The following is a 24,873-nucleotide window of genomic DNA, read 5'->3' as shown; positions in this document are numbered from 1 at the left end:
GGTTACTTCAGGAAAAAATGCAAGAAACACTGTACAGGGTTTAAAACTACTGTCTAATCTTAAAACAGTTACCTAAGAAACTTCAAAGGAACTGTTGTTCATCTCATGGATTTCTTTTCTTGTTGCCCACCAGAAACCTTTGGAAATGTTTCCTTGTAGTTCACTCTCAGTACTTCTGGTACACAGGAAGGTATCGGGCAGTCTCCTCTTTTGGCTGGATTTTGGCAGTGGGAAATGCTTTGCTTCAGGAAGTCTTATGATAGTTTTGGATGACAGAGTTGTCTTGGACAGACAAGCCAGTTGTGCAAGGACAAAACAAAACAGCTTTGATTTTAACTTCATAGCCTTCTGTGACTTCATCCTCTCATGAGTCCTTGCTCTTTCACTATGAAGGAGGGTGGGGGAAGCCTGTAAAACACGTCATCTTTGTTGAGATAGAGCAGCAAAGTTTTAGAGAATCTTTTTCTATCAGGCACTGCTTAAATGCAGCACTTTCACTCTTGCCTTATTTGTCTCCTCTTCAGAGCAGGTGGTCACAACCATTCAGGAACGACCTCTGCTGAATAATTTTGGTATTTGAGTGATGCACACAAATTTCTCACTCACCATATCTTGGCTGAGGGGGTACAGGTGTATCTTACCACTACAGCTATTCCACTGGCTCAATTCCAACTGTCTTCTTAGTACTGTATTTTCTCTCTCTCTCTGTATATAAATATACGTATACGTTAAGCGTCAGACTGCAATGTTTTATTTACCTGTAAAATGCAACCAGTAACAGACACTTATTAAACAACACCCTGCTTTTATAAACAGATCTAAATTGTCTCCAAACTTACTACACCATTTAAAAAAGGAGTCTCAGAGACATTATACTTTTTAAAAGACAAACACAGCCTGGGGTTATTGCGAAGTGTGAAGTAAAACCATGTTTGAATAGCAATTATAACATTCTCCACTCTTACATGTAAGTATTAGAGGAATACAAATTACTGGGATATAAGGAAGAGGCAGTGCAGTATTCCAGGTAGAGTTTAGCAGACATTTATTTCATGAAAAGCTTCATTAGCTTGAGTCGTTTTACATCACATTAGTTTCAGACACGCTGGTTTAGCATATGTTCACTTTCTTCCACTTTTACATTTCTTTCTTGTCTGTCAAATCCTTCCTGAATGCTTTTTCTACGCACCATCATTAGCTTCCATCACCACCTGTTGCACACTACACCATTAAAAGATGCTGATTCAGAAAATACTTCACCTGGCATGAAAGACACCCTCTCAGAGGAAGGCTGGAAGCAGGATTCATCTTAGCTACAGAAAATACATTTTTCTAAAATTTAAAATTACATACCATGCTACATAGAATTCCCTTTCACATCCTTCATGGTACAGGATCTAGTCAACAAAAATCGGTGAAACTTCTGCATCCCCTAGTTACAGAGATCACCATGCTCAAGAGGCAGAGGCTGTCAAGCCTTTGTCCTGGTATTCCTGTGTGGAAGCCCACAGCTTTCCACCTAACTATAGCACGTCTTTTAATCAGACATCTGGCAGCCCCGTTTCTCCTTTGTGTGGATCCATGCTATCTGCCTCTACTGCAGTCATCTCTCCCTTGATTGCTCCGTCTCCAGCTTTCTTTTTGTTATAGTCCTGCCTTTGTGGGCCATTTCCTACTTCTCGGTTATGGCACTGAGCATGTTTAAACTCCTGCCAATGGAAACTGCAGAGCAGCGAGCCCTCCTGAGAAAACTCACCTGTTTTCTGCTGGTTCAGGCTGTAAGAACTGAGCAGCTGAAAGCTCTGCTTTGGTGTCTGTGCAGACCGGACTTTGAAGATGGCACTCTCGGTTGGCTCTTTGCTGACACCACCCCCCCTGCTCTGGCGCTGTTACTTCAAAGCCTTTCAGAACTGTCTTCTCCCCAACTCCACTCTGAGCAAAGCCAGTGAGTACGGTGAGGTGGGCTCAGGAAGCAGCTGGTGTGGAAGACATGCAGCCTCACTCACTCCCTTGGGAGGCTAAGAGGCTTCAGGTTCCCTCGGTGGCTGTTCTGTACATTCAGAATTGTCAGAACAACCTTTTTTTTTTTTTTTTTTAAGATGAAAAAGAGAAACTGAAAGCATCTGGAGGCAAGTCGGCACTTAAACGCTATGAAATAAGCATGCCTTAGGTACTCCATCTTAACTCACCACAGGACATTTTTCTAGTTCCAAAAGGAATAGCAAGATAATTGAAATCTCACCTGCTCTGGCAACACTATCAGTGAATACCGTTGGGAACATTTTTAATTAGCATTTTAATTATCAGCATCTCCTTTGGAGCCCTCTTAAAATCTTTCTAAACAGTTTTGTGCAAAGAGCACCTTACTACTACCTGAAAGTGCAAGGCTGGATCATAGTTCCTTTGGGTTTCCATTCCATCAGTCAGTTTGCTGCGGCGAATGGGCAGTAATGCTCATTTACTCTCCTAACCTACGTTAGGAATAGCACCGTAAATCCAAGGGCAAAATTGCAAGGGACAAGCCTAAAGGACACTGTAAACACATTGTGGTCGCTGCAACAATGTGAGTGCTGGACAGTCATAGGACCACAGCATGGTGGGGACCTCTGGAGATCGCCTGGTCCAACCCCCGCTAAAGCAGGCTCAGCTAGAGGAGGTTGCACGGAGTCATGTCCAGGCAGGCTTTGACTGTCTCCAGGCAAGGGGACTCCGCAGCCTCTCTGGGCAGCCTGTGACAGGGCTCTGCCACCCCCAAGGCAAAGTTTCTCCTCATGTTCAGAAGGAACTTCTTGTGTTTCAGTGTGTGCCCATTGCCCTTTGCCCTGTCACTGGGCACTACTGAGAAAAGCCTGACCCCATCCTCTTGACACTTGCCCTTAAGTTATGTGTAGAGGCTGATAAGATCCGCTCTCACTCATCAGAGGGAAGCACTGAGCACCAGCAGGAAACGTACCAGCCTAAGAGTTAAGGCAGTCAAGTTTCAAACCCCAGCTGTACCTTGACTAATACACTTGCCTGGGCTTTACGGCCATTAAAAAACCCACAGATGACACTGACCCAACTTACTGAAATACTACTCAGCTGGGGGTTGTTGGTTAGTTACACATGAACTGAGCGTTATGTTCTTCCCTCCTTTCTATTTCATTCTTTTTGAAACAGACATGATCTCATAAAATGGGAGAAGATTACAATACTGGTGCCAGAGCCCTCCTGTCAGTCTCTTCAGAAGCCGAGAAAACTACTGGCACTAGCCCAGGAAAAGCAACAAACAGGACAAGTTTGGATAGCAGCTAGATTTGCAAACCTAAGAGCAATGCAAAGTAAACCCAACATGAAAAAGGATGATGATTGGCAGAGATATGACGACTTGACTGCTGGAAATGAAAGTGCTATGAATAATTAGCCACCTCTGACCCAGGAAAACATTGACTTCATTTGCAGCACAAAACTGACTGCAGATGGTATTGGGGAGGAGAATCAAGCTATTCACTGTGCTTTCCCCTCATCAGAAAAATTCATTTCCTCTCTGCTGTGGAGCAATGAAATACACCTGATTGGATCTGCTGAGACGACTTCACATAGAAGACTGGGAATGAAGAATTAAAAAGCCCATGGGGTGACGCTAAAGGTAATCCTATCAAAACAGCGGGCTAGAGGGGAAAAGGCACATTTATCTCCTATTTTAATAAAGAATTAAAATAAATCCCTTAAAGGAATAAATTTATTTGGACATTCTTTGAAATCCTACTATCATTGTTGCTGAATGGGATGCTGGATATCAGCGCATGAACGAGGACATTTCTCATTCCCAGTTGCTCCTCCTGTTTGTTCCCATCACAGCTCACTTCTTCCTACACTGCCAGCTGCTTCCTGCCTGCCTACTCCGCTGCCTTCTCTGCGCACCTGCCAGCCCTCTCCCCATCTGACTCACACCCTTGCTGAGTGCTAGTTCTTGTCCAGCCTCATCTGCTGATAGGTCTCACCTTCGCATGGGTGACAGCTTCATTGCGGGCTCTCAGCACTCCCTGGCCACTGTAATACATCTCCTAGAGCCACGACTCCAAGGCTTAAAAGAGAGAAAAAGCAGATACACGTTCTTCCAGGCTGCTGAGATACCTGTCTCCTGTGTGCTCTTGTCAAACACCTTCACCTTTCCTTGGCTGCTATCAGAAGAGTGAGGCATCTCCGACTGGAAAGAAGCCTGAAGATAGAGAGGAACATTATCGCTCATTATCTGTTGCCACAGCATTTGGCTAGGGAAGGACAGGACGGAGCAACGCTTGACTGGGAAGAAAATACAAACAGCCCAAACTAACCGTCTCTCTGGCAATCTCCATGGCCTTCCACACATACAACCTGTTTGACATCTGCAGGTGCTTGCTGGAACAAGCAGATATTCCAGCCCCTCTGTTGAATGCTGCCTCAGAACACAGGAGTCTGAACACTGACTTTCCAAGGCCATTAGAAATAAAGTCTAAGAGCGAGGAGGAGGAGGAGGAGAAGGAGGAGGAGGAGGAGGTATTTGGATCCTTTCCTTGCACCTCTGCAGCATTATCGGAGGGCAGATATTTCTCACATCAGAAAGAAAATTAGGCACCTTAAAGTAGGCAGTTCAGCTTGATTTTAAGGCAAGTTTGCAATGCCTAAGAAGCTTAATGTACTTACTTGCAGTTAAAGTCTGCTCTAGAATTGTCGGGATCACAAAAAACCAATCACTTGTCGAAGCAGACCCATCCTGTGACTACTCCCCTCCTCTAGGCAGCTACAGGCTCCCTACTAGATCTTTCTCTTCACTTGAGCTTTTTTTTGGTTAAACATGTGCTTTTCATGGATCATCAGCAAATGTAAATCTTTCTCCTTTCCTACCATACCTTGCCCTTAAAAACAGATAAAAGTTCCTTAATAAAGCTGGCAAGTCCAGGCAAGCCCAGTGAGCATAAAAACATTCTTCTCCCCCAGCCACAGATGACTGACTTCCTTCAAAGCCACCAATGTCCGTGCTTCTGTCCTGTTGTTTCTGTCGCTCTCACCCTTCCCAGCAGCCCTGTGAGCCTCTGGTAAACTGCAGCAAAGAACATCAGTCATCGCACTAAATCAGGAGACGCAGCCCCCCTAAGACAACATGACAGTGTTTAACAATACAAACAATTTACAGGAGAAAGCAACTGGTATGAAAATAACTGCATCTGCTTCGCCATCAATGTTCTCCCACTTGCATGCGCATAGCGGAGATGATGATGAATCACATTTAATCACATGCTATTAGAGGAGGATCAGACCACACAGTGTGACCAGGTTAATAGGTTGGAAATGTGCATATCTGATGCCCAATTAAAACAATTCTAAAAATAGAACCGCAATTTTCTTTAGGAGCTATGCCTCCTCACTTCACAGATCAGGCCAGCAGCTCTGTCTTCCATGACTTCCAGGCAAACAAAGGACCAAAGAAAAGTAATTCCCTTGCTCAGAGCTTACCATGCAATTCATCCTAAGTTACCTACACTAATTGGCAGGACAACTAACAGAGACTGCTGGCTTGCAGAAGCTTTTGTGGTAAAAATCAGATCATGAACATAGTTTTCTAGGATAAAATATTGGCTAAACACAATCTAGCTGCCATTAAACATGCTTTAGCTGAATCATCCCTAGTCATTCCTCATACAAAAACTGGACTAATATGTTTACTGTAAAAAGACCTGTATTACTTAGCGAGCATTTCTCATCAATGACCTCTCCTCTTCACCTCTATGCTCACACCCATACACCCCTCCAGTACTACCACAAGGCTGTCCTCCTGGAACGCTCTGAAAAATCAGAGATGGGGAGTCTGTTCCTTTATACTGTGATCCACATTTTATTCCATCCACTACCAGATGAATCCACAGAGTTATCCAGATGGGTTGAAGAAATGCCTTTTCACCTGGTTTTACTGAGGAAATAGTCTCAGCAACAACTCAGGTGTCCTTTTTCACTTCACGTCCTCTTTGACTACGGCTCTGTTTGCTCCCAGCTCTGACACACCAGTTCCAGTGACATCTCCTCTGCGGCGGGTTGTCAATACACAAAAAGAACAAGTTAATTCACTGAAAATGTAACCTATAAAGGCAAAAAGTGATGAAGAAGTTAACAGGTGTGATATCTACCAGACTGAAGATTAAGGAGTACTGCCAGACTTGCATTTCTTTAAGTGATGTTTTCATTCAGCGGGATAGAGATATTCCTGAAAAAAAATGCCTACAGCCAAGATTTTAAAAATTAGGTGCCTAAGATTAGGCTCCTAAACCCATAATTAAGTCTTTAAGTAAATGGCCTGATTTTATTGAGTGTTGAACACACAGCTGCTCAGACCGGCTGCATTAGCAACAGAGGCATGCAAGGTACTTCGGAAAAAAGGAATGAAGAAAAAAGTGTTAGACACTTAGGAGGATACATTATGGTGGAATTAAATCACTAGCTTGAAGTCAGTACTTTCAAAAATGGTCACCTTCATCCTTAATACATCAGTTTCAAGCCTAATGCCCAACACATTAAATACTGAAAAGAAAAATGAACCTGCATACCTGAATGCATGAATTTACCTTTCAATTCCATTTTAAAGCATTTTTCATAACATAGAAAAAATATTCACTGTAGGAAAAAACCCACCACAGTATATGAGCAGGTAAAGTCGGATCTTAGTACCACGATAGCAGCCAAGTCCTGTACAGGTCAGATTTGCGCCTTGTAGGGAATCTCCCGATTTTACACAGGCAGTGTACCCTCCCCGAGCCCTGCTCTAGCTCCATCGGCAGGGTTAGGCCTACTGGGATCCAGTCACATTCCAAATTTGTGTACACTTAACAGTGCAGTTACGAAGGCCCTTCCTACAATGGGATTTGACAGCACTTTACATTAATCTCTCCAAATTACAGCCATTTTATTACTGCAGGATACACAGTCAATTTACATGCTAATAACAAAACTGTTATGAAAACATTAAACTACACAAAGAGAGATCAACGCAGTTTTGGTCAGCTATACAGCATTAGGATCAAGAGTCTTTTCATATCCACCTTTGTTTCCCTTATAAACAAAAAAGCTTTCTAAGAACCTTTCCAAGGCTTTATTGGATTACAATGAAGATAATTTTAGAATGGAGATGAATGCAGCAGCTCCCTTGTAATGGAATGCAGCCAGTTCCAGCTACTTGAATGCCAGAACAACTTGGCAGAGACACACAGACATTGTTCTTTTATCCTTTTTTTCACCTGTCTCAAGGGAGGAGGTGACTTCTCTGCGGGTCTCCGGCACCCTCACAGGCAGCAGTAACCAGCAGTAGCACAGGCAGGGCAGCAGAACCAAGTACTCGAAGGAGGCCTGAAGGGTGAACAACATTTGCAAAAAAACAGAAGGATCTCAGAAGAAAACTTTTGCCATAAAGGTTTTGTGATAATGGTGGATTTTTAGGTTTCTTCATTATTTTGGAATTCACTTCAACAGACACTGCATCTGCATTTTAGTGTGAGGAGGGGAAACTAAAGGCAGAGATGATGGATCTACTGCTAAGAAAAAACTAATGTCAGCTACAGCATAAATTTGGCTGATCTGGCCTTTCTGTCCTCATATTATGCTATTGTCAGGCAGACGGTGTCTACTTCTTTTAGCTTCCTTTGCAAACAGGAATTGGTGAATTATTCTACAGATTCTAAGCTAAGAGGACATATATATGTAATGATAAAGGCACTAGGGGAATCTCTAGTCACTAGGCAATGGAGGGAGTACAAAGGAAGACAAGTGCAGGTAAGATGAGCAAGACAGAATTCAGCTAATTCTTCTGCAAGAGAATAGTAAGGGGGGAACCACCAATTTTTTCATCGATGCAGTACTGCCACAGGCCACCTGCGAAGGTGCTATAGACTCCCCCAGTGGAAGTTAGGAATGAGTTCCTAAAAAAACAGCCATCAGGATTGGTACTGTCAGAACTGATCCAGCCTCAGCACAGGTCCCTCAGAATGACAACAGCAACCCTGAGCCTTTCTCCCAAAGGTAAATGACGCTCTGGACACCGATGGCTCCATCCATGGCATTATAAAGGATCACAGCTCTTCTGCAAAATATTTTGCAAAACACAGTTCAGCTGCACAAGTGATGAGGGCGAAGAGGAGTAAAATAAAAGATCTTCTTAGCAGAGAGCAGCCTAGACAGAATATATAAATCTATAGCCTGGAAAGCTGTGGTCTGCCATCTGCACGCCTTCAGCCACCGTACAGAAAGATTTCTCAGGTGCTGCAAACCCCCTTTCAGACCAGTGCATGGGGCTACTTGTTTGGGAAGGAGAGGGGGAGGGAGACAAAAAGTTACATGAAACGTCTTTGATAAAGTTCTGCTGATAGCAATCTCACACAACATTACCGGTGGAAGGAATCACTCTGGAGAAGCAGTTACACGCCATGGTACTGTTGTACCTAAGGTATGTCCTGCCCACTTGATGTCTTCACAGGTGTTCAGCAGAAGCTAGAAATAATCATGACTTGAAGGCAATTTTTATGCCAAGCAGAGTTCTTAAACTTCTTTAAAAAAATATCCACATAAACAACACTAAAGGTCAATACCAATCACCTGTCCCTGCTCTGGGGAATGAGGAAAGGGGAGGAAAAGATCAAAGTCATTACCTGCATGGACTTAGAAAATCACACCTTTTGGAGCTGTTCCAAAGTGTCTCTTACCCACTGTTTTGGTTGGAAAGAGCAAAGAAGAAATGTTAAAGGTAGGAAAGGAATATCTGAATGCTTACAGAAAATACAGCTTGTTCGATTGTAATTCATTTGATGGAAGGGACACAGATTCCAAGCAGCCTGAATGCTGCAGAACACACTAACCAGCAGCTAGCAGCAGCAGCTCTTTCCAAACTAGATGAAGCAGCAAATTTAATAACTTCTTTAAGCCCTCCACTTTTTTCTTACTTCTACTCCGTTGGAACCATAGAAAATAACTGGTATTTCAACCGATGTCTAGAAAGAACTTTTCTTCCTTTGCTGGCCATGTGACAGGACTCTGTGACTTCCTCCAATACAGCTTTTTGACACATGCAAAATATGTAATGCCTTAAGTTCCTCCAGCACTAAGGAACTGCTGTGTTAACCCCTCAGCGCAGAAGCTGGTGCCACCTGCTAAGAAGCAAATTCAAGACATGCAGAGAATTTTAAGAGATTCTACTCCTTTTACATATCCTTGCAAGGAAGTTTTATCTTTATTTAAGACACAGAGCCAAAGAGATAATGGGAACAGTTTCCTGGCTTTAGAGGCAGGGCCTCCCAGGGCTGTTTCACGCAGGCACCGCACTTTCGCATGACCTCTAAGTCACCAAGACAGAAGACAATGCAGGTACAGGGATACCCAGGCACAGCTCAGAGCATCCAGGCCCTTGTCTTGGACGTTAGTCTTGCTAAAATGCTGAAAAAAAAATAACAAAAATAGAAGTCCTCCCCCCTTACATCACAAAGAAAAGAGAGAAGCATTTGAAAAGACAGAATTGAACTAGTCAGCACGATCCTGCTAATTTCTAAGCACTGACTTTCACAAAGGAGATACGAGTAGGAGTAGGAATGAGTTTGTCACAGACTTCACGTACCATCCACAGAACAGCATTTGGCATCTCTTGCTCATATGTCAAATACATACCTCCGCAGTATTCCAGATACAGTTTCTGACTTATTTTTTTTAAGAAGAATTTAATGCTGACTTAACAAAAGTGATAAATAGATCATCTGTTTAGAGGGCAAATCATGAACATACCAGTAGCGAAGTACTATCAAACTGCTTAAATTCTACCGTAACTGAATAAAGGGAAAAATGATTCTCAAGATCTTGGCCTGCCTGCCCAAGTTTCAGGGAACCAACTGTGGTGTTGGGAGCATCTTTTTTGGTTTTGCAATGGGTTTGCAGCTGTCAACGATTTCAGCCATTGCAAACTGTATCTCTAGAGTTTGGCAACACAGGTAGAATCTTGTGATTTTATTACTGATCCTCAGAGCCCTGTAAATCCAAGCTTAACACCTTTCATAGTATCAAGTTACCTTATAAAATTAATTATTTACCAAAACTAAATCATTACCTAACAGCAGTATTTCGAGACAATCTCAGAATTAGGCTGTACATAAATATACATGTCTACATAATGTGTACAAGAGACGAGGCAACGCAGATCTTTATGGTGGTATGCTTATATGCAGCTTCTGAGAAATTCTGATAATATGCTAAGGAAGGATCTGGCACTGCTGTCACCAGCAAATATCATAGAATTAAACAAAATCAAAATAATCTTATTGCCTCAAATACTGATGTGCACTTTTCACCAAATTCTTCATCAGTTTCTGGGCATGAAGTGATGTAACAGTAAATGGTGTCTGGTGAAGGTGCTGTACAACATGCTGTACAATATATTGTATTGGTGAATGTCACCTCACCTCAGAATTTAATTTTTGACAAAGTAGCTGTCTGCCGGGGCCATGTGGGTATCGCTGAACAGCACACGTGGTACAGTAACAGTGTACCAGATGAATCACAGGCTCTTGCAAGTCCCACCTCAAGTGTGCAGTGACTTAAGAAGGCCTTAAAGAATGTTTTTGGGCTTCCCAAATTCATCCTACAGTGAGACATAGGTGCAAAGTGAATTTTTCTCCCTCTAGGTGAAAGACAAATGCTACAAATGTCACCAGGTCTGCTGAATATAAGCAATAGGTTTCAATCCGAACATTGCTACCTGGTAGTTCAAAAAATAGCCTGAAAAATGTTAAGACAAGCACTTAAGACCTCTACAAGCTGACGTGTCCATATCCAATAGTAAAAATCCTTTGTTGGACATGGGTTCTCTGACACCAAATTAAATTCCAAAAAGTCAGTGATATAAAGGCTTTGGCTAGTTTTTACAACCAGAAGTTGCTCAGTCTTTCAGAATACCAACAATACCAACTTAAAGACAAGCATTACGCTCTTTCTGAGTATCACAAAAAAGTTTCTCTGTTATTTCCCATAATGGCATAAACCCTGGCCAAATTTCACAACCTGCATTTAAGTCAGGTTTCAGAACAGATTTTTTTTAAAAATGAGGGAGAAACAAAAACCTGCAGTAGGTGAATTACATTATTTGTAATGACACTAGATACTCACAGTCGTTACAGGAATATTGTGCTTTATCATCCTTATGATTTACTAGGAGAATCAGGGAAGATTCAGAATACTTCACAATTCACTTGCTATTGTCTTCCTCAGGCTTTGGCTGGTGCTGCTGGTGACAGCACGTCAAACAATGGAAGTTGGCCGTCATTTCCTATTTGGCACCTGGCATGATATCCTGACAACAGATAAGACCCAAAGTCTTATGCACTTTAGTGATAAGAGCGGGTATTACTGTTCGCTCACAAGAGGAGAGACTTGCAAGGCCTTGAGGATATGCTGAAGAGCCTCAAAGGACTAGAAAGAGTCCATTAACATATTGTATATAAAACAATCACAACCCTTCCCTCTTGAATCTGACACTAACTTTGATAGTTGCTGCTTCTCTTGGTCATTTCAGACAACTGGAAACACTTCTTGTACTATCTCTGTTTTCCAAATCCTACAGGCAAATCGTACCCTGCTGAGAATTCCTAGGCCTCCCTTCCTCATCTCCACGAGACATTCTGCCTTAAATGCTACTGTCTTGTTTCGGTTAGCAGTCGTGCCTGTGACAGCTCTATACACTGCCTTCTGCAGCTCCCCAGCTCCCCAGAATACTCGTGCCCGTTTTGCAGATGGGGGAGGGTTGCCATATGCCGATGCAGCAGCAATTTTTGACTCACAGTCAAACGCTCCCAAAAAAAGTCAGTACTCAGGATTTGCTGCCATATGGAGGAATTGTTATTTGGCCTTTTCTCTAGCTGTATCTCATTAAGCAAAAAGGCAAGAAAAAGGAGAGGACATTCTTTTCTTCTTTGCAAATCTTGCCTCAGAGTTCATCTTCATTTGAAAGACAGCGTTCATTTCTGGTACCTAGAAAACCAAGTCAGAGCAGAAGGAAGCTGCAAGACTCCAGGTGACTGAGGACAGTGTTCTGTCCAATTTGATAGGTTTTCAAAACTTTTACCCTTTGAGCGTAACTTCTTTCAGGGAAGAGGAAGAAGTATTAGAGAGCTAGGACTGGTTCTACTGGGCTCAAAAAGACCAGAGTAGAAAAAGAACAGCACCTTCCACAAAATCTGCAACGGTGCATTACAGTAAAGCTGGTTTATTACCTCCATATACTGCATCATTTGGAAGGCATCACTAATAGCACTTCCCTGATCCTTGTGTGTTCTGCAGTCTGTTTTGCTCAATATGTGAAGTTTGGTTAATCTGAGACTTTTCTGGGATTTTGCCTTAATTTTTTAATAGAAACTGATGTGTTCATTAGCATAATGCAGACATTTGAGTTTTAACTTTACAGAGCCGATATCATGGCAAGTGTACAAACAGGAAAGCAAGCAGATACAGGTTTAAAAGTTACATATATAGAAACCTCAAAGCCTCTCTGCTTCTTTACGATCTTCCTCAATGTAGAAAGACGTCAGGAGGAAAAAACCTCCTCCAAAGACACCAACAAAAGTACAGATGATAAAGCTGTACTGCATGCTCCAGAAACTCCACTGGAATGAGCGAGCATTCTTGTCCTGGATAGCATTGGAGATCTAGGGAGTGAACAAGGCTGTCATTAATCTGGGATAACATCATCATTCTCTCTTGGTTTAGAAAGACTGTTTACAGTGTAGTCCTTGAAAAGAATAAAACTAGGCAGATAGGGATGAAACGCCTGCTACCGAAGTTTGTCAAACCCAGTACTCAATATACCTGTCCTTCACTGCTGACCAGCTTCCATTTGGTCAAGGAATCTCATGTTCTTTTACACCTTCAGTGTGTCCAGCCATAAGAGCAGGAAATCCTGCAACCAACGTTCATAATGTTTGGTAAGCATTAACTCATCTTACCATTTCCTAGCCCATCTCCAGATAGCTAGCATAGGAGAGACATTTGGCAATGACCTTTATCATTTCTTGATGTTACTTGATAGCTTTATACCTCCCTAATCAGCATCAAATGGATAGAAATAGGGGGTTAGCATCCATACAGGCACAAGCAGCAACACTCAAAAAGGGAAGAGCTGGGAACCAATTTGAGACAAGAGTGGAGTCTGCTTTTGAGCCAAAAGGCATTTGAGGAGTCATGGAGTGACATTATGAGGAACTGGGAAGAAGAAGATACCAGGCAGCTGCTTTTTGCACTGGCTGGAGGATGAGGTCTTAAAAGCTATAAATGATACAAATAAATTTTATTTTTGTGGACAGAAAGAAAAGCTGATTCCAAGAAACTCAATAATATTCAACACAACTCAGGAACTTGAAATCTCTTCTTAGCATAAAGATATATGTTGAATGCAGTCACTTTTATTCCCACATTTGTTCTTGATATTTAGAATATACTGTGTGACTTGAAATACACAAATATGAGACTCTTCAACTTTTGCTGGGTTTCGTATGATTATTTATGACAGTATAGGCAGATAAGAGCAAGATCAACTCTAAATGGGCACCTAGGGACTATAGCAAGCATAATCACCAAAACACAACCCCATGCATTTAATTTTAAAATGCTTAGTAAGAAAATCTCTGGAGCACAGATGGAGGAAAAAGAGACTCTGAAAAAGACTATTTCTTGACGCTCCAGCTGGTTTTTAAGCCAAAGGGTTAGCTGAAGCAGGTTAGTAAACAATAACAAGACATGAATGCAGAAGATCTGGTGTTTAATCAATAGCGGACATGGGCCACATTGGTGTGTCGGTTCACAGCAGCATTCCAGGAGTCAAACGTTATGCTCATTGCACAGGACCCCACTTGGACATACAGCAGTTTTATTCCTGGATTTATTGTCTCTGTTCTTTGCAAAGTTGCAAGGTTACGTGAGGTTAATCTCATCTGTATAAGCTTTTTTTGTCTTTACACTTTTTCAAGTAGCTGCTATTTAAAGCAACTGCATGCAAGGTACTGCATAAGAAGTATTCTACACAGTCACTGGCAGGACGCAGCAGCACATCCAGCAGGCAGGCTTAATTCTATCAGTGCCTCAAAGATGGCAAAGAATGGTGGGTGACAGACGCAAACGTTAAACTCTCAAGCAGGAAGCATAAATCAATAGAATAGTCAAAGGGAGAATGCACAAGACATATTTCAGCTTTTAAGAAACCTCTCATTTTTGCATATAATTTCAGCCATTTTTCATGACACAGGGACGTTGGTTATTATGTTCCCCCATGCGTAGAGCTAGATCAGTGCGGGGGCCATCGTTTTCTAATACACATCAATGAGCACAGCAGCCTCTTCATTTGCCAAAAAAAGACAGCAAGCAGGAGGAATCTCTCCTGGACAGCCCTCTCTGCCAGACAGATTACACAGCTGAGACTGGTTTTCACCCAGTTGAGGACAAGGGGATCCCCTGTCTGGCTGGACCAGCAGCAGCTGTGCCTGCAGGCACCACTCACTCGGCAAGACTGTCTGGCCCAGTCTAACCTTAACACTGCTAAAGAACATATATTCCTGAGGTGAACTTCTTAAAATAAACTTCCATCTAAACAAAACTTTAAAACAACAACGACGACTCACTCTCCCATGTCCAGTACAGCAGAAAAATCAGAGTGGGTGACTGACTACTTAGCTACTGTGTGCAGAATCACTGTGTCTTAGATAAAAAATAATGAAGGAAGGAAACAACACTGCCAGACATCATCAATTGGAACTAAACCAAATTAACTTCAAGGAGAAAACAGTACTAGGCTGCTTTGTCCAGAAGCACTTATGATCAAGTCAGTGTAGGAAGAACTGAGAAACTGGGTCTCAAGCAATACGGGAATCCAAGGGTAAGGTGATTTGAGACCAGAGCTTTGAATGCCAAGTAGTATCAAAAGGCAACCATTGCAGTTACTCTTGTTCTGATTTTCAAGAGACCATTGACTAATTACAAGATTACAAACTTCAACATTTGAACTAAGAGTCTTAGCTTTTTATGGTGTTTGATTAATTTCCATAGAACTCCTCACAAACTTAGCAGAAAGTGCTTAAATCCTAGTAAAATACCCGCAACACCATCTTTGCAAAAATGTATGCCTTCAAAAATGTATGAGTTTGCAAATATAAAATCAGAATGAATTTCTACATGCTGCATGGAACTGCTCACACGTATAGGCACAGGATTATATTCTACATACGCGCAGTGTCACAGGACCAGAAGTTTCATGCAAGCAAAAACGTTTAACAAAATGTCTCTGTATTCTAGTATCAAGGCCACCAATTTGAGTGATTTCTGGGTTTGGACCAGGAAGTGCCTACAATTCTGTGAGTGTCTGTCAGTTTCTAGAAGTTTGACCCGAAAGAAAGCTCAGTAAGCAGACAGTGCACTTACAATCCCAATGAGATATGGGCTGCCCGCATCTCCCAGCAAATGGCTCACCAAAATCTGCAAGGCAATAGCCGTAGACTGCCGTCTTGGTGTCACAACATACTGAAACAAAACACAACCCACAAGAGAACAAATATTAATAGAGTGAATCTCATGAATGGCCAGCTGCTTGCATAACATCCTAGAGAGGTGAATGTATTCATTTTTATGTATTTCATATTCAAGCACTTCTTATACATTTGGAGACAGAGAAGTTATTCTGAGCAAAAAAAGTACACTGGATGTTTTGTTAAGGAAAAAAACATGCAAGAAAGAAACACAGAAGGGGGAATGACAATAAAGTAAGAAAAACATGACTCCCCTGCTTCCATTTGTAGACTCACAGCAGCTTGTACAGATTCACTTGGCCACACAACTAACAGAAACCTCCAGCCAGCAACCCTTGCAGTCATAGTGATTTACTAATGAGGAGATTCAGCAAGTACAGCCTCTGAGAAAAATCTCTTACTACACTGTGTTGGCAGACACGATCTAGACTGCTGGGGGGGCAACTGAGATACCTGGAACCTGAAGTAGCTGCCATGGCTGCAAAGGATGTCAGCTGGGATGTTGCAGACCATGTGAAGACAAAGGGAGGGGACCCAACCTGTCAGACCAGAAGGTGACCGATTGTCCTTTGATGGCAGATGTTTGCTGCTTGCAACTGGATAGCACCTGAGATATAGCTACACTAGTAACAATACATCCAAATGATTATGCGTTTGAGTGCACACAGTTTAAATAAGTTGGAGAAGATGTGGCGCATAACCAGAACGTAGCAAAGTATCACGTGGATCAGAACTACTTTTTAAAATGAAATACAGTCATTTTGGGGGAATAAGGGCTTTCTGTCTGTGCTACTGAAGATCAGCTGTGCCTGAAGAAGTACAGTATGATTCTATGTAATTTGTGTCTCTCTCTTTCAATAATACATTTATGCAAAATGCATTGACAAGTTAGAATGAGACAGAAGTAATTTTAAACCTTCATACCTTTGTTTTCCAACCACTTGCTCATATCAGACACCAAATGTTTAATATTCTCCCAGTCCTTTATTCCCCAACTTGGGTTTTTTTGGAAACTGATCTGAACATCACTTAGGGTGTCTCAAACACTAATTAACAGGGTGACTGGTGTTCTACCAAGAGACAAACTCAAGGTATATAACCTGTATTGTGGCTCTATATCTGCCTTCAAGGAAATACTAACATGCATTCCAAATTGGGTTTAGAAGAAAAAAGAGACCCTGCTTTCACATTTAACTAAACTTTGTGGTTTGTGAGGCCTCAGAATATTAGATAAAAAAATATTTACCTACCACTAAGATGCACCTGAATCACAGCAACAACTTTAATGCCACATCTTTAGGGTGAGTGGAACTCCATTAATTAAAACAGATGAGTAAGGAAGCAATATTGTGCAAGACATGAAGGTTAATTACTCTCGTAAGAATGAGAGTGAAAAACACTTCAGTGCCACATGCAGTCAGGACCCATACATACCACAAAGTTACAGCATTTTAGCTATACTGAAACTATGAGTCCTTAGTACAGATGCAGGAACGGGAAGGACAATAAGCTATATATATGTAATGGTTGGCATTCAAGGGCAGATTGACAGAGGATTCTGTAGCGCTGCATTCCTTCCCCTCATGCAGCCCTCCATCTGCAGGAGCTACCATTACATACATGCATGACATACATTCTTGGTATGAAAAGCGGCACAGGTATAGAATCAAAACACCTAAAAAAATTTGTTTTGATAAAAACTTATTCATAAAATAACGTAGGATTTACATCTTGTAGATTTAAGTATCATACCAAGCTTTTTCCATCGCTATGGTTTTCATGCTGTATGTCTCTCTGTCACAAACCTATTTCGACCATTTTCTTTCATGTTTGCCAAGATGTACATGCTGCAGAGTCTTTTCCTAAATGCAGCTTTTCTGGGGGGGTACCAATTTGGATAATTTTTCTCAGCAGGGTCACCTATTTTCACAAGGCTTCTATGAACTCAAGTCTTCCTGAGGTGTCCAACTCTTTATCAAACTTGGTTGAATCCCATGGTTTCAAAACTTAAAAAGAAAGCAGACACAGACTGCAGTAAGCCTTGTTTTCGTAAGAAGTGAGGCTATGAATCCCATTTAGATTTAACAGAACATTTGATCTAAAATGAGAAAGAAAATAAAAACATTTTCCCCAACACAAGTAGCAAAAATTATAGCCAACTTGGCTATCTGGCCTCTTGTCTCTGCCTAGCAAACCCTTCTTTTAGCCAGAGTTTCCTAAGCGTTAACATGCCTTACACCCCGCTGGAATGCCAGAAACACAACAATGAGCAGTGATGTCCTTTTTTTCTACAGCCAAATTTCCTCTGTTCAGAGAGGGAGTTTCTCAAGAGCTCATATAACTCATTCCATTCAGCGGGAGCCTTTCGGTACTGCTTACCCTACTGCAAGCAGTTTCAGTAAAGACCCAGTCCCCACTGGCTATGCCCTTCTTAGCCAGAAATGGCCACAAACTTGGATACACAAATTGTTCAAAATCTTAAAGCAGCATCTTTGCACCCAGTAAGAGTACTGTATGTGACGCGGTTTTATTAAAAGTCACAGTGTCTTTCCTTACTTTGTACACACACAGCTATCTTGTACCCTTTTCCATTCCTAGTGTCTCCAAAGTAGATATTCTTACTGTGGACGGAATATTTATTTTTCATTAGGAATATTTAGATAGAGTGCTTCAACAATAATAAATATTAAAACAGGGGTGTCCTGGAAATCTCTTCAGTTACTGAAAACCACTTGAATGTCATGTTGCCATCACACTGCATCCAGTCCCCGCCAGTGTAAGAATGGAGTCACGTGAGGCTGGCTGATCTGGAAGCTGAAATCCTTGTCATCCATGGGACGAGGGAACAGTCCAACAGCTCCTCCTCACTGTGGTCATGGCACACTTTGGCCTAGAATGAGGGCATGCAGTCTACCCAAGGTTTGTTTTCTTTCAGAACTTTCCCGGAGTACCAGTTGAGCATCTGCATTTTGGGGGCAGGCTCTTGTACAGAAAGCGAGATGAAGAAACTACAGCAGAAGGCTGTACTGGACTGAAGACTGTCAGTTCTTGGCTCTCCAAGAGTATCATGTCATCTGTCCTAGATTAAGATTTATTTTCTTTTATTGATAATGACAAGCTGTGCTTGAGAAATACAAATCAGATATTGTTATGCACTTAACGTATTGTGGATGTTGCAGGCATTAGAAAAGATAAATTCGTTTTCACTCTTTCTGTGTCGTGCATCACTTCCTTACCACATTTATTTCATATCTCGTATCTGTAACTACAAGAGACACATGGAACAAAGCTGTAACAAGAAAAATGGAAGAGAAGGATAAGACGCTTCCTATAGTTACGAGGCTCATACAGACTCTCCCTGTGCTATTATTCAGGTTCTCCTGCACAATGGAAACCATATGCAAGAGCTCAAAGCACTGTAGAATTAACTAAGAGAAAAAGAAACCAAACACTCCCCCACACAGGGACTTTGAAATAGCCACAGCATCCTGCCTGCCCGCAGTGACTGCCCATTACCCATGCCATGTCAGCGATGCAGATGACACCCTACACACTCATCTCCTAGGAGATCCCAGCCCAGATGCCTGGACAGGTAAGCAGGGTGCCCCAAACAGGTACAGTTTGCAAACCCAGTCGTGCTGTCTCTGAGGTTTTAGAGATCCTCCTGCAGATGATGTGACAGAGCTGTCATCTAAAAAAGCAGATGGAAGAGACAGCTTGATAAAGGCTCCTACACCTCCAAGAGCACTTCCAAAGACAGGGACATGTTGGTAGCCTTCCCAAACCCTGTATCACCTTCCAGTTCCAGCACCTCCTACACTATTAGCTGCTAAAAATTTAAAAGACAGTGTCATTACCTCACAGATGGCAAACATATTTCATACGGGACGCTCCATGTACAGCCTCCCAGTAAGCCAGCGTATTGTAAGCAAGGCAGCTACAGCACTTCTCCACTTGCACATTATGACTGTAGTTGTACAGTAAATAATTTCATGTTTACAGCTGAATAAGAGGCACAAAGATTGCTACATGCAATGCATCTTGATGTATTAGCCACAAAGAAAGACAGTCCTTATCATTCAGTCAGCATCTTCCTTTGTCTTCAGCTCCACAGGTTGCAGGATAAATGAATTCCTAGCTACATTGTCTGGCTAGTAGCACCATGCGGGAAGAAAGAAAAGTCATTTCCATGGCAAAATAAGAACACGCATTAGCAAATCCAGCCACATTATCAAAAATTCTACCAGTTCACGCAGGAAACAATGCAAAAAGAGAAATTACTGTTGTTATCTATGGCACCCTTCAGTCAATGTAATAGCAGCAATACAATGAACCCACGGGTTTTCAGTAGGACGAAACACAACTCCCAAATAAGATTGCCACTGAATGAGCAGAGAGCCACAAATTCAACGGAATTCCATTATTTTCCTGATAAAACAATTAGTAACATTTAGAATCCAACAGATCCAACCCAAAGCACATTCATGGTAATACACTGAATGCTCCCAGGGGGAACACACCACTGCAGAGCTGTGCTCCACCAAACTTTTCACCTTCCCACTTGCTGCCAGCTGACACAATATGGCTCATACCTAAAGCCAAAAGATTCTAAAATAAATACAAATGAGGGGTGTCAGTTACTCAGGAGACAAGAACTTCCTCCCTTGCAGTATGATGTAGTATTCCCTAGGCAAGCTGAGGCCTGAGAACTGACCTGAATGAAAGCACAGCTCCTTGCAGCCTTTGCAGTTTGCGTTCAGAAAGGAATTGAAGGAAAGAGCTGACAGTAAACACCTGCTTTAGTTTTCCCAACCTATATCAACTGTATCTAAGTCAGTGATGTCACCTTCCTCTTTAATAACCACAGAGGTGAGAATCAGAATGCAGATGTAAGAGTTCCAAGAAAAGTAAATTGAGAAACTTAAAACAAATCCTTCAGTAATACCTCAACTGATGCAAAAGGAATGCTAATTGTAACAGTACTCGTTCTGTTGCAAAACCCCAGTGATTTCAGAATAAAATGAAATAGAAGCTAACAAAAAAATTCAGATTGGGCTGGTGATAGTTTGTCTCTACCTTCAAGGTGGAGCACCTTCACCGCTTCAAGGCTGTACCTCTTGTCTCAAATGATAATTGTTTCTGACCATTCTTTGAGAGTCAAAAAAGAAAACCCTCTTGCTGCTGGCTGAGGTTTTAAGCAGTTAACCAATTCACTAATGCTGACTGCATTTTTTTGTTTTGTTTTGCTAAAATTCCAGAGTGCAGAAAACTGACATGTAGTAAGTAGCACTGTGAAAGAGTAGCTTAAGAACATAACACAATAGGCAGTATCAACAGTGCTTTGTTGAAGAACCGTGAAATATAAGTTGTTGCATTCCTTCGTCTTGATCAGGATGTAAAGGAAAATTCTTCAAACTATGAAGTGTGAAAATAAACATGCTCATGTCAACAAGGCAAGGTCAAATCAATGGAAGGAGAATTCTGTAGTGCTTCACAGTTAGTCTTTTGTCGCTAGACAGTCCTCAGCATTTGGCTACACTCTCACATCCTTTTACATGGAAGTCTGTAATAGAGAAACTTTTCTCTCTGCTCAGCTTTTCTACCACTTGTTTTTAATTAGTTCTTAGAAATACCAAGTTGTTCACCTGAGCCACTAAGATCATTGTGACAGCAACCTCAGCTGTACATTTTCAATTCCTGTCGTGGCAAGCAGTGATGACAGCTTTGTAGGCAACTGTGTTCCACATGAGCCACAGGCTGCAAGTTTTATTTACTGTCCTAAACTCTTGTGACATGTTATAACACATCACCACAGGTAGCGCTACATATTAATGCATTCACTATGTTCTTGTATGAAAGATTTATTATGACAGTGGAGTTTGTAGTACTAATCTGCAAACAGATTTGAGCTCTCTTAGAATGACGAACTGTTATATAAAATGGAAAATGCTCCTGTGACACTTACTTAGGCTCTCTTCAGCTACTGGGTTTCCATCATTAGCCTGAGGGTCAGAAACAGTCAGAGATTTCTGTTCTGCTTTATCCTTACTTCTGTGTCTCCTCTCACTTGTCCTGATAGCTTTATACAATTTCCCTACTTTGCCTTTTATCAATACCTACCGCATTGGCATTTTGCCTGTGACACACTTGTCTCAACAATCTCTGTCCCTCAGGTAGCATCCTGCTTGAAATTTTTGGGTTACAGTCACACCCACCGTTCTGCAACACAGTGATCCCACAGAAGATTCTCCAAAGTAGAGTGTCTGGGTCTCATTTGTGATACAATATTCTTTGTAGTAAAGGATAGTGTCAATTTAAATGCTTTGTGCTATGCCCATGGGCAGCAACAAAAGGATTGTCAATCATGTTAATAGCTCTGGCTTTATTACTTAAAGCAGCTTGCTCAAGTCTGATTACTAGATATGAACAAGGTAGACCATTTCCTTGCTTATTTGACTGATAAACTATATCCCGCTTGTTCATAGTATGGAATTATTTTTTTTAAAAAAGTCATATAAACTACTTCATAAGACTGCAGTAATCTCTGTATTTCACTGATAGTAACAACAATACCTGTCCCATGTTTTACACAGACACTGATTAGTGACTGTGGAGCTAGAGCATAAACCAAAGGGTGCCAAATTTTTTCTTGGAGCGAAAACTCAAGTACGTTAAAAAATTACTAACACTAAAACTCTCTGCAATGATAAAAAGAACTAGCTTCTTATTGATACCTAGACTAATTGTGCTTTTCACATCACTCCTTTCTAAAGAAAGTTACGGATGACCGAGTTCAAAGGAATAATGCACTGCTATTCTTTGGGCTTGCGGTGTCAATCCTGGAACCCCCAAGAGTCTCATAAGCATTGCTGCTTACCTAACACTTTGTCAGTGTAGCACCACTTATGAATGTGACTTACAAGTGCTGGAATTTATCTGCATTGTATGCTCAAATAAAGGAACTTGCTAGTAGTTCAGAATGATGGACTGTAATGGATTCGCTCACTTTAGTTTCCAGAATATTGACTTTCTCCCATTTGGATCATCTTTTCAAACCTTTGCAGCACAAATAGAAAATCTCTGATTATAGACAGACCCTCTTTTTTATTAGTGACCCTCTTTAAGATGCAGACCATTTTCTGGTGGACGTCCAACAACACAGAGCTGTACAGAAAATCCAAACTAGTGTGGGTATCAGCAGCACAAGATAGTTCTGCTTGCATGAGTTTCATCCAAATCAGGACATCTCCTTTCTGGGCTTACAAAGAGCTTAAACTACTGCACCAGCTCACCTACGTTGTTACTGGCATCTTTGCACAGCTGCATGTTGTGGCACATGATTACATCCCTAACGTCAGCAGGGTACCAATAAGGGTGTTCTTAGCAAGAGTTCATTCACCTCTTTCCAGAAGGCAGAGGTCCTTCTGGCCACCAGGATGCAGGCTTATGAACAATATTATGTTGAGAAAAGCGGAAAACCTAAAAATAAAGCAATTGTTTCACAAGCACTTACCAACAGTATGTCTGTCACAACAGCCCAGTTTACAGATAAAAACAGTTCTCCAAATGCAATAAAAATCTGCAAAAAAAAGAAAGCGGTGACTATACACACTGCGTTGCCCTTTATTTTGAAGATGCAGGCAGGCTCACTGACTGTGCTTATCTATGGAAGAGTTGTACATACCCATCTACTTATAAATTAAACATCTCTGTCTATACTTAAAAACACTAACTTCATCTTAAAAGGGGGAAAAGGAACCAAAAAGGCGTGAGTCGCTTTGTGTCACAAATCCTCAGCGGAAGAGTCAAAATAGAAGACATATACCACCCTCCCAAATAAACTGTAGTGAACTGCTGAACCCAAGAGGAGAAAAGCAAGAGCCTGTGAAGAGAAACATTCAGTTCAAGTTTTAAAAGTGCTCAAAGACCTTCCTTTGCCCAGGTTTCCAAATGAACTAACAGAACTCCTCTGTGCCAGTACAAGCACTTTAAAGGCTTCTTCAGAGAGATGACTTCCAGAATGAAATGGACTCCAGGAGACAGGCAGCCCCAAAGCCTTGGTGCCCTGTGGGAATTCCTTAATTCATCACAGATGGGGATCCAGCCATCAGGAAAGGGATAGGGCCCCCAACAATTCTTACAGCTGTGGCCTTCGAAAAGATTAACCCTTTCAGCCATCCCTGGACATAGATTTTAACAGGCTGTACTGAGTAACTGATACTGAGGAAAGCAATAAAGCTACACTATTAAGCCAGAGGAGTTCTAGAAAGCAAAAACTATTTAGTGGTGCAGGCCACAAAGTCAGATGGCAGCTAGGAAATAAAATCCATTATAATAACAAGTGCCGGGACCTTGTTTGGTCAGGTCTTGGTCAAGATGTTGTATCTGGTTGGTGAAAACACAGTCCTAAGAAAGGCACAGTGGCAAACTATTTTTTTTTGTTTTTAACTTCCATTCTCCCAAGAAGAACCAGACCTATTATACGTCTTCCTATGATACCTCTACCTCCTCTGTGTTTCTTGCCTGTACTGTTGATGTGTTTTCTGCTCCAAACCAATCTGGAGAAAAAGTTCATTTAAGTACAGAGATATTTAGTATAGATCTTTACCCAGACATATTTTCCTTCAAAATGCTTTATATAGGTTTTTATATTATTTTTTTTTCTGTAAATGCAGCTGAATGTATTCCTCCATACATAATTCCTGCTTTTTTAAGTTTTATAACACTCATTTCACATACTCCTTGACTACACCTTAGGTCTTGGATTTATGCATCCCACTATCAAAGTCTTTCCACTGATACAACTTTGGCAGACATTGCTCTTGCAAGAGACAGAATGCAATCATTCTTCTTCAGTTCCACAACTGTTGCAATAACAGTCTATAGACTACAGAAACAATGCTGCACGCCAGTCTTCGCTGGAAAGCAAGTGACACCTTTTATTAGAGAACTCTGGGCCAAACATAAAATGAAATGTCTTCGTTAGCGTGGGCAACAATATCACACAGTTCAGGTTTTTGCCAAGCCACTTGACAATAAGGACTAATAATGTCAGATCTTGCAGCCACCAGAAAATAGTAGCCCTTCATCTTCTTTTTTCAAGCTAATACTCTCTGAACTCCTTTGGAGGATCCAAATTCATCAGGGAGCCTCCTTTCTTTTTTTTTTTCCTCCAATTCCATACAAATAAATTTTAAATGTGCTATTGCTTAACTTGGAATTGCAGCCTCTGAAGCAGTCAAAGCAGTACCAGAGAGGCATAATAGGCAAATGCAGAAGTGCAGTTGAATCCTGCTATACAGCGATAATGGCATGAACTTAGGTA

At 41.5% G+C, this 24,873-nt stretch overlaps 1 protein-coding gene across 12 annotated transcripts in view; it reads right to left on the bottom strand.

Moving 5' to 3' along the window:
* Nucleotides 1-1,028: 1,028 nt before the first annotated feature.
* The window catches only part of LOC130151471 (protein spinster homolog 3-like), a 40,353-nt gene continuing 16,508 nt past the window's right edge, over nucleotides 1,029-24,873 (bottom strand). Inside the window, exons 9-13 of one of the 12 annotated variants that reach the window (XR_008822585.1) lie at nucleotides 23,062-23,127; nucleotides 15,445-15,543; nucleotides 7,248-7,356; nucleotides 4,872-6,096; nucleotides 1,029-4,066 (exon numbers count right to left, since the gene is read on the bottom strand). Coding sequence is in view for 9 of the 12 variants with exons in the window: in XM_056343790.1 (XP_056199765.1) it covers nucleotides 5,969-6,096; nucleotides 7,248-7,356; nucleotides 15,445-15,543; nucleotides 23,062-23,127 (402 nt within the window). In the remaining 3 variants the exon portion in view is untranslated. Of the gene's footprint in view, nucleotides 6,097-7,215; nucleotides 8,709-12,216; nucleotides 12,684-12,843; nucleotides 12,935-15,444; nucleotides 15,544-23,061; nucleotides 23,128-24,873 lie in introns of those variants that run through there. The other 11 variants (XR_008822582.1, XM_056343790.1, XM_056343822.1 and 8 more) reach the window with 11 other exon arrangements.

This window comes from Falco biarmicus, chromosome 1 (assembly GCF_023638135.1).
Source record: "Falco biarmicus isolate bFalBia1 chromosome 1, bFalBia1.pri, whole genome shotgun sequence".
NCBI lineage: Eukaryota > Metazoa > Chordata > Aves > Falconiformes > Falconidae > Falco > Falco biarmicus.
The sequence above is the reverse complement of the archived record's forward strand: the minus strand, read 5'-3'. Positions and strand labels throughout refer to the sequence as shown.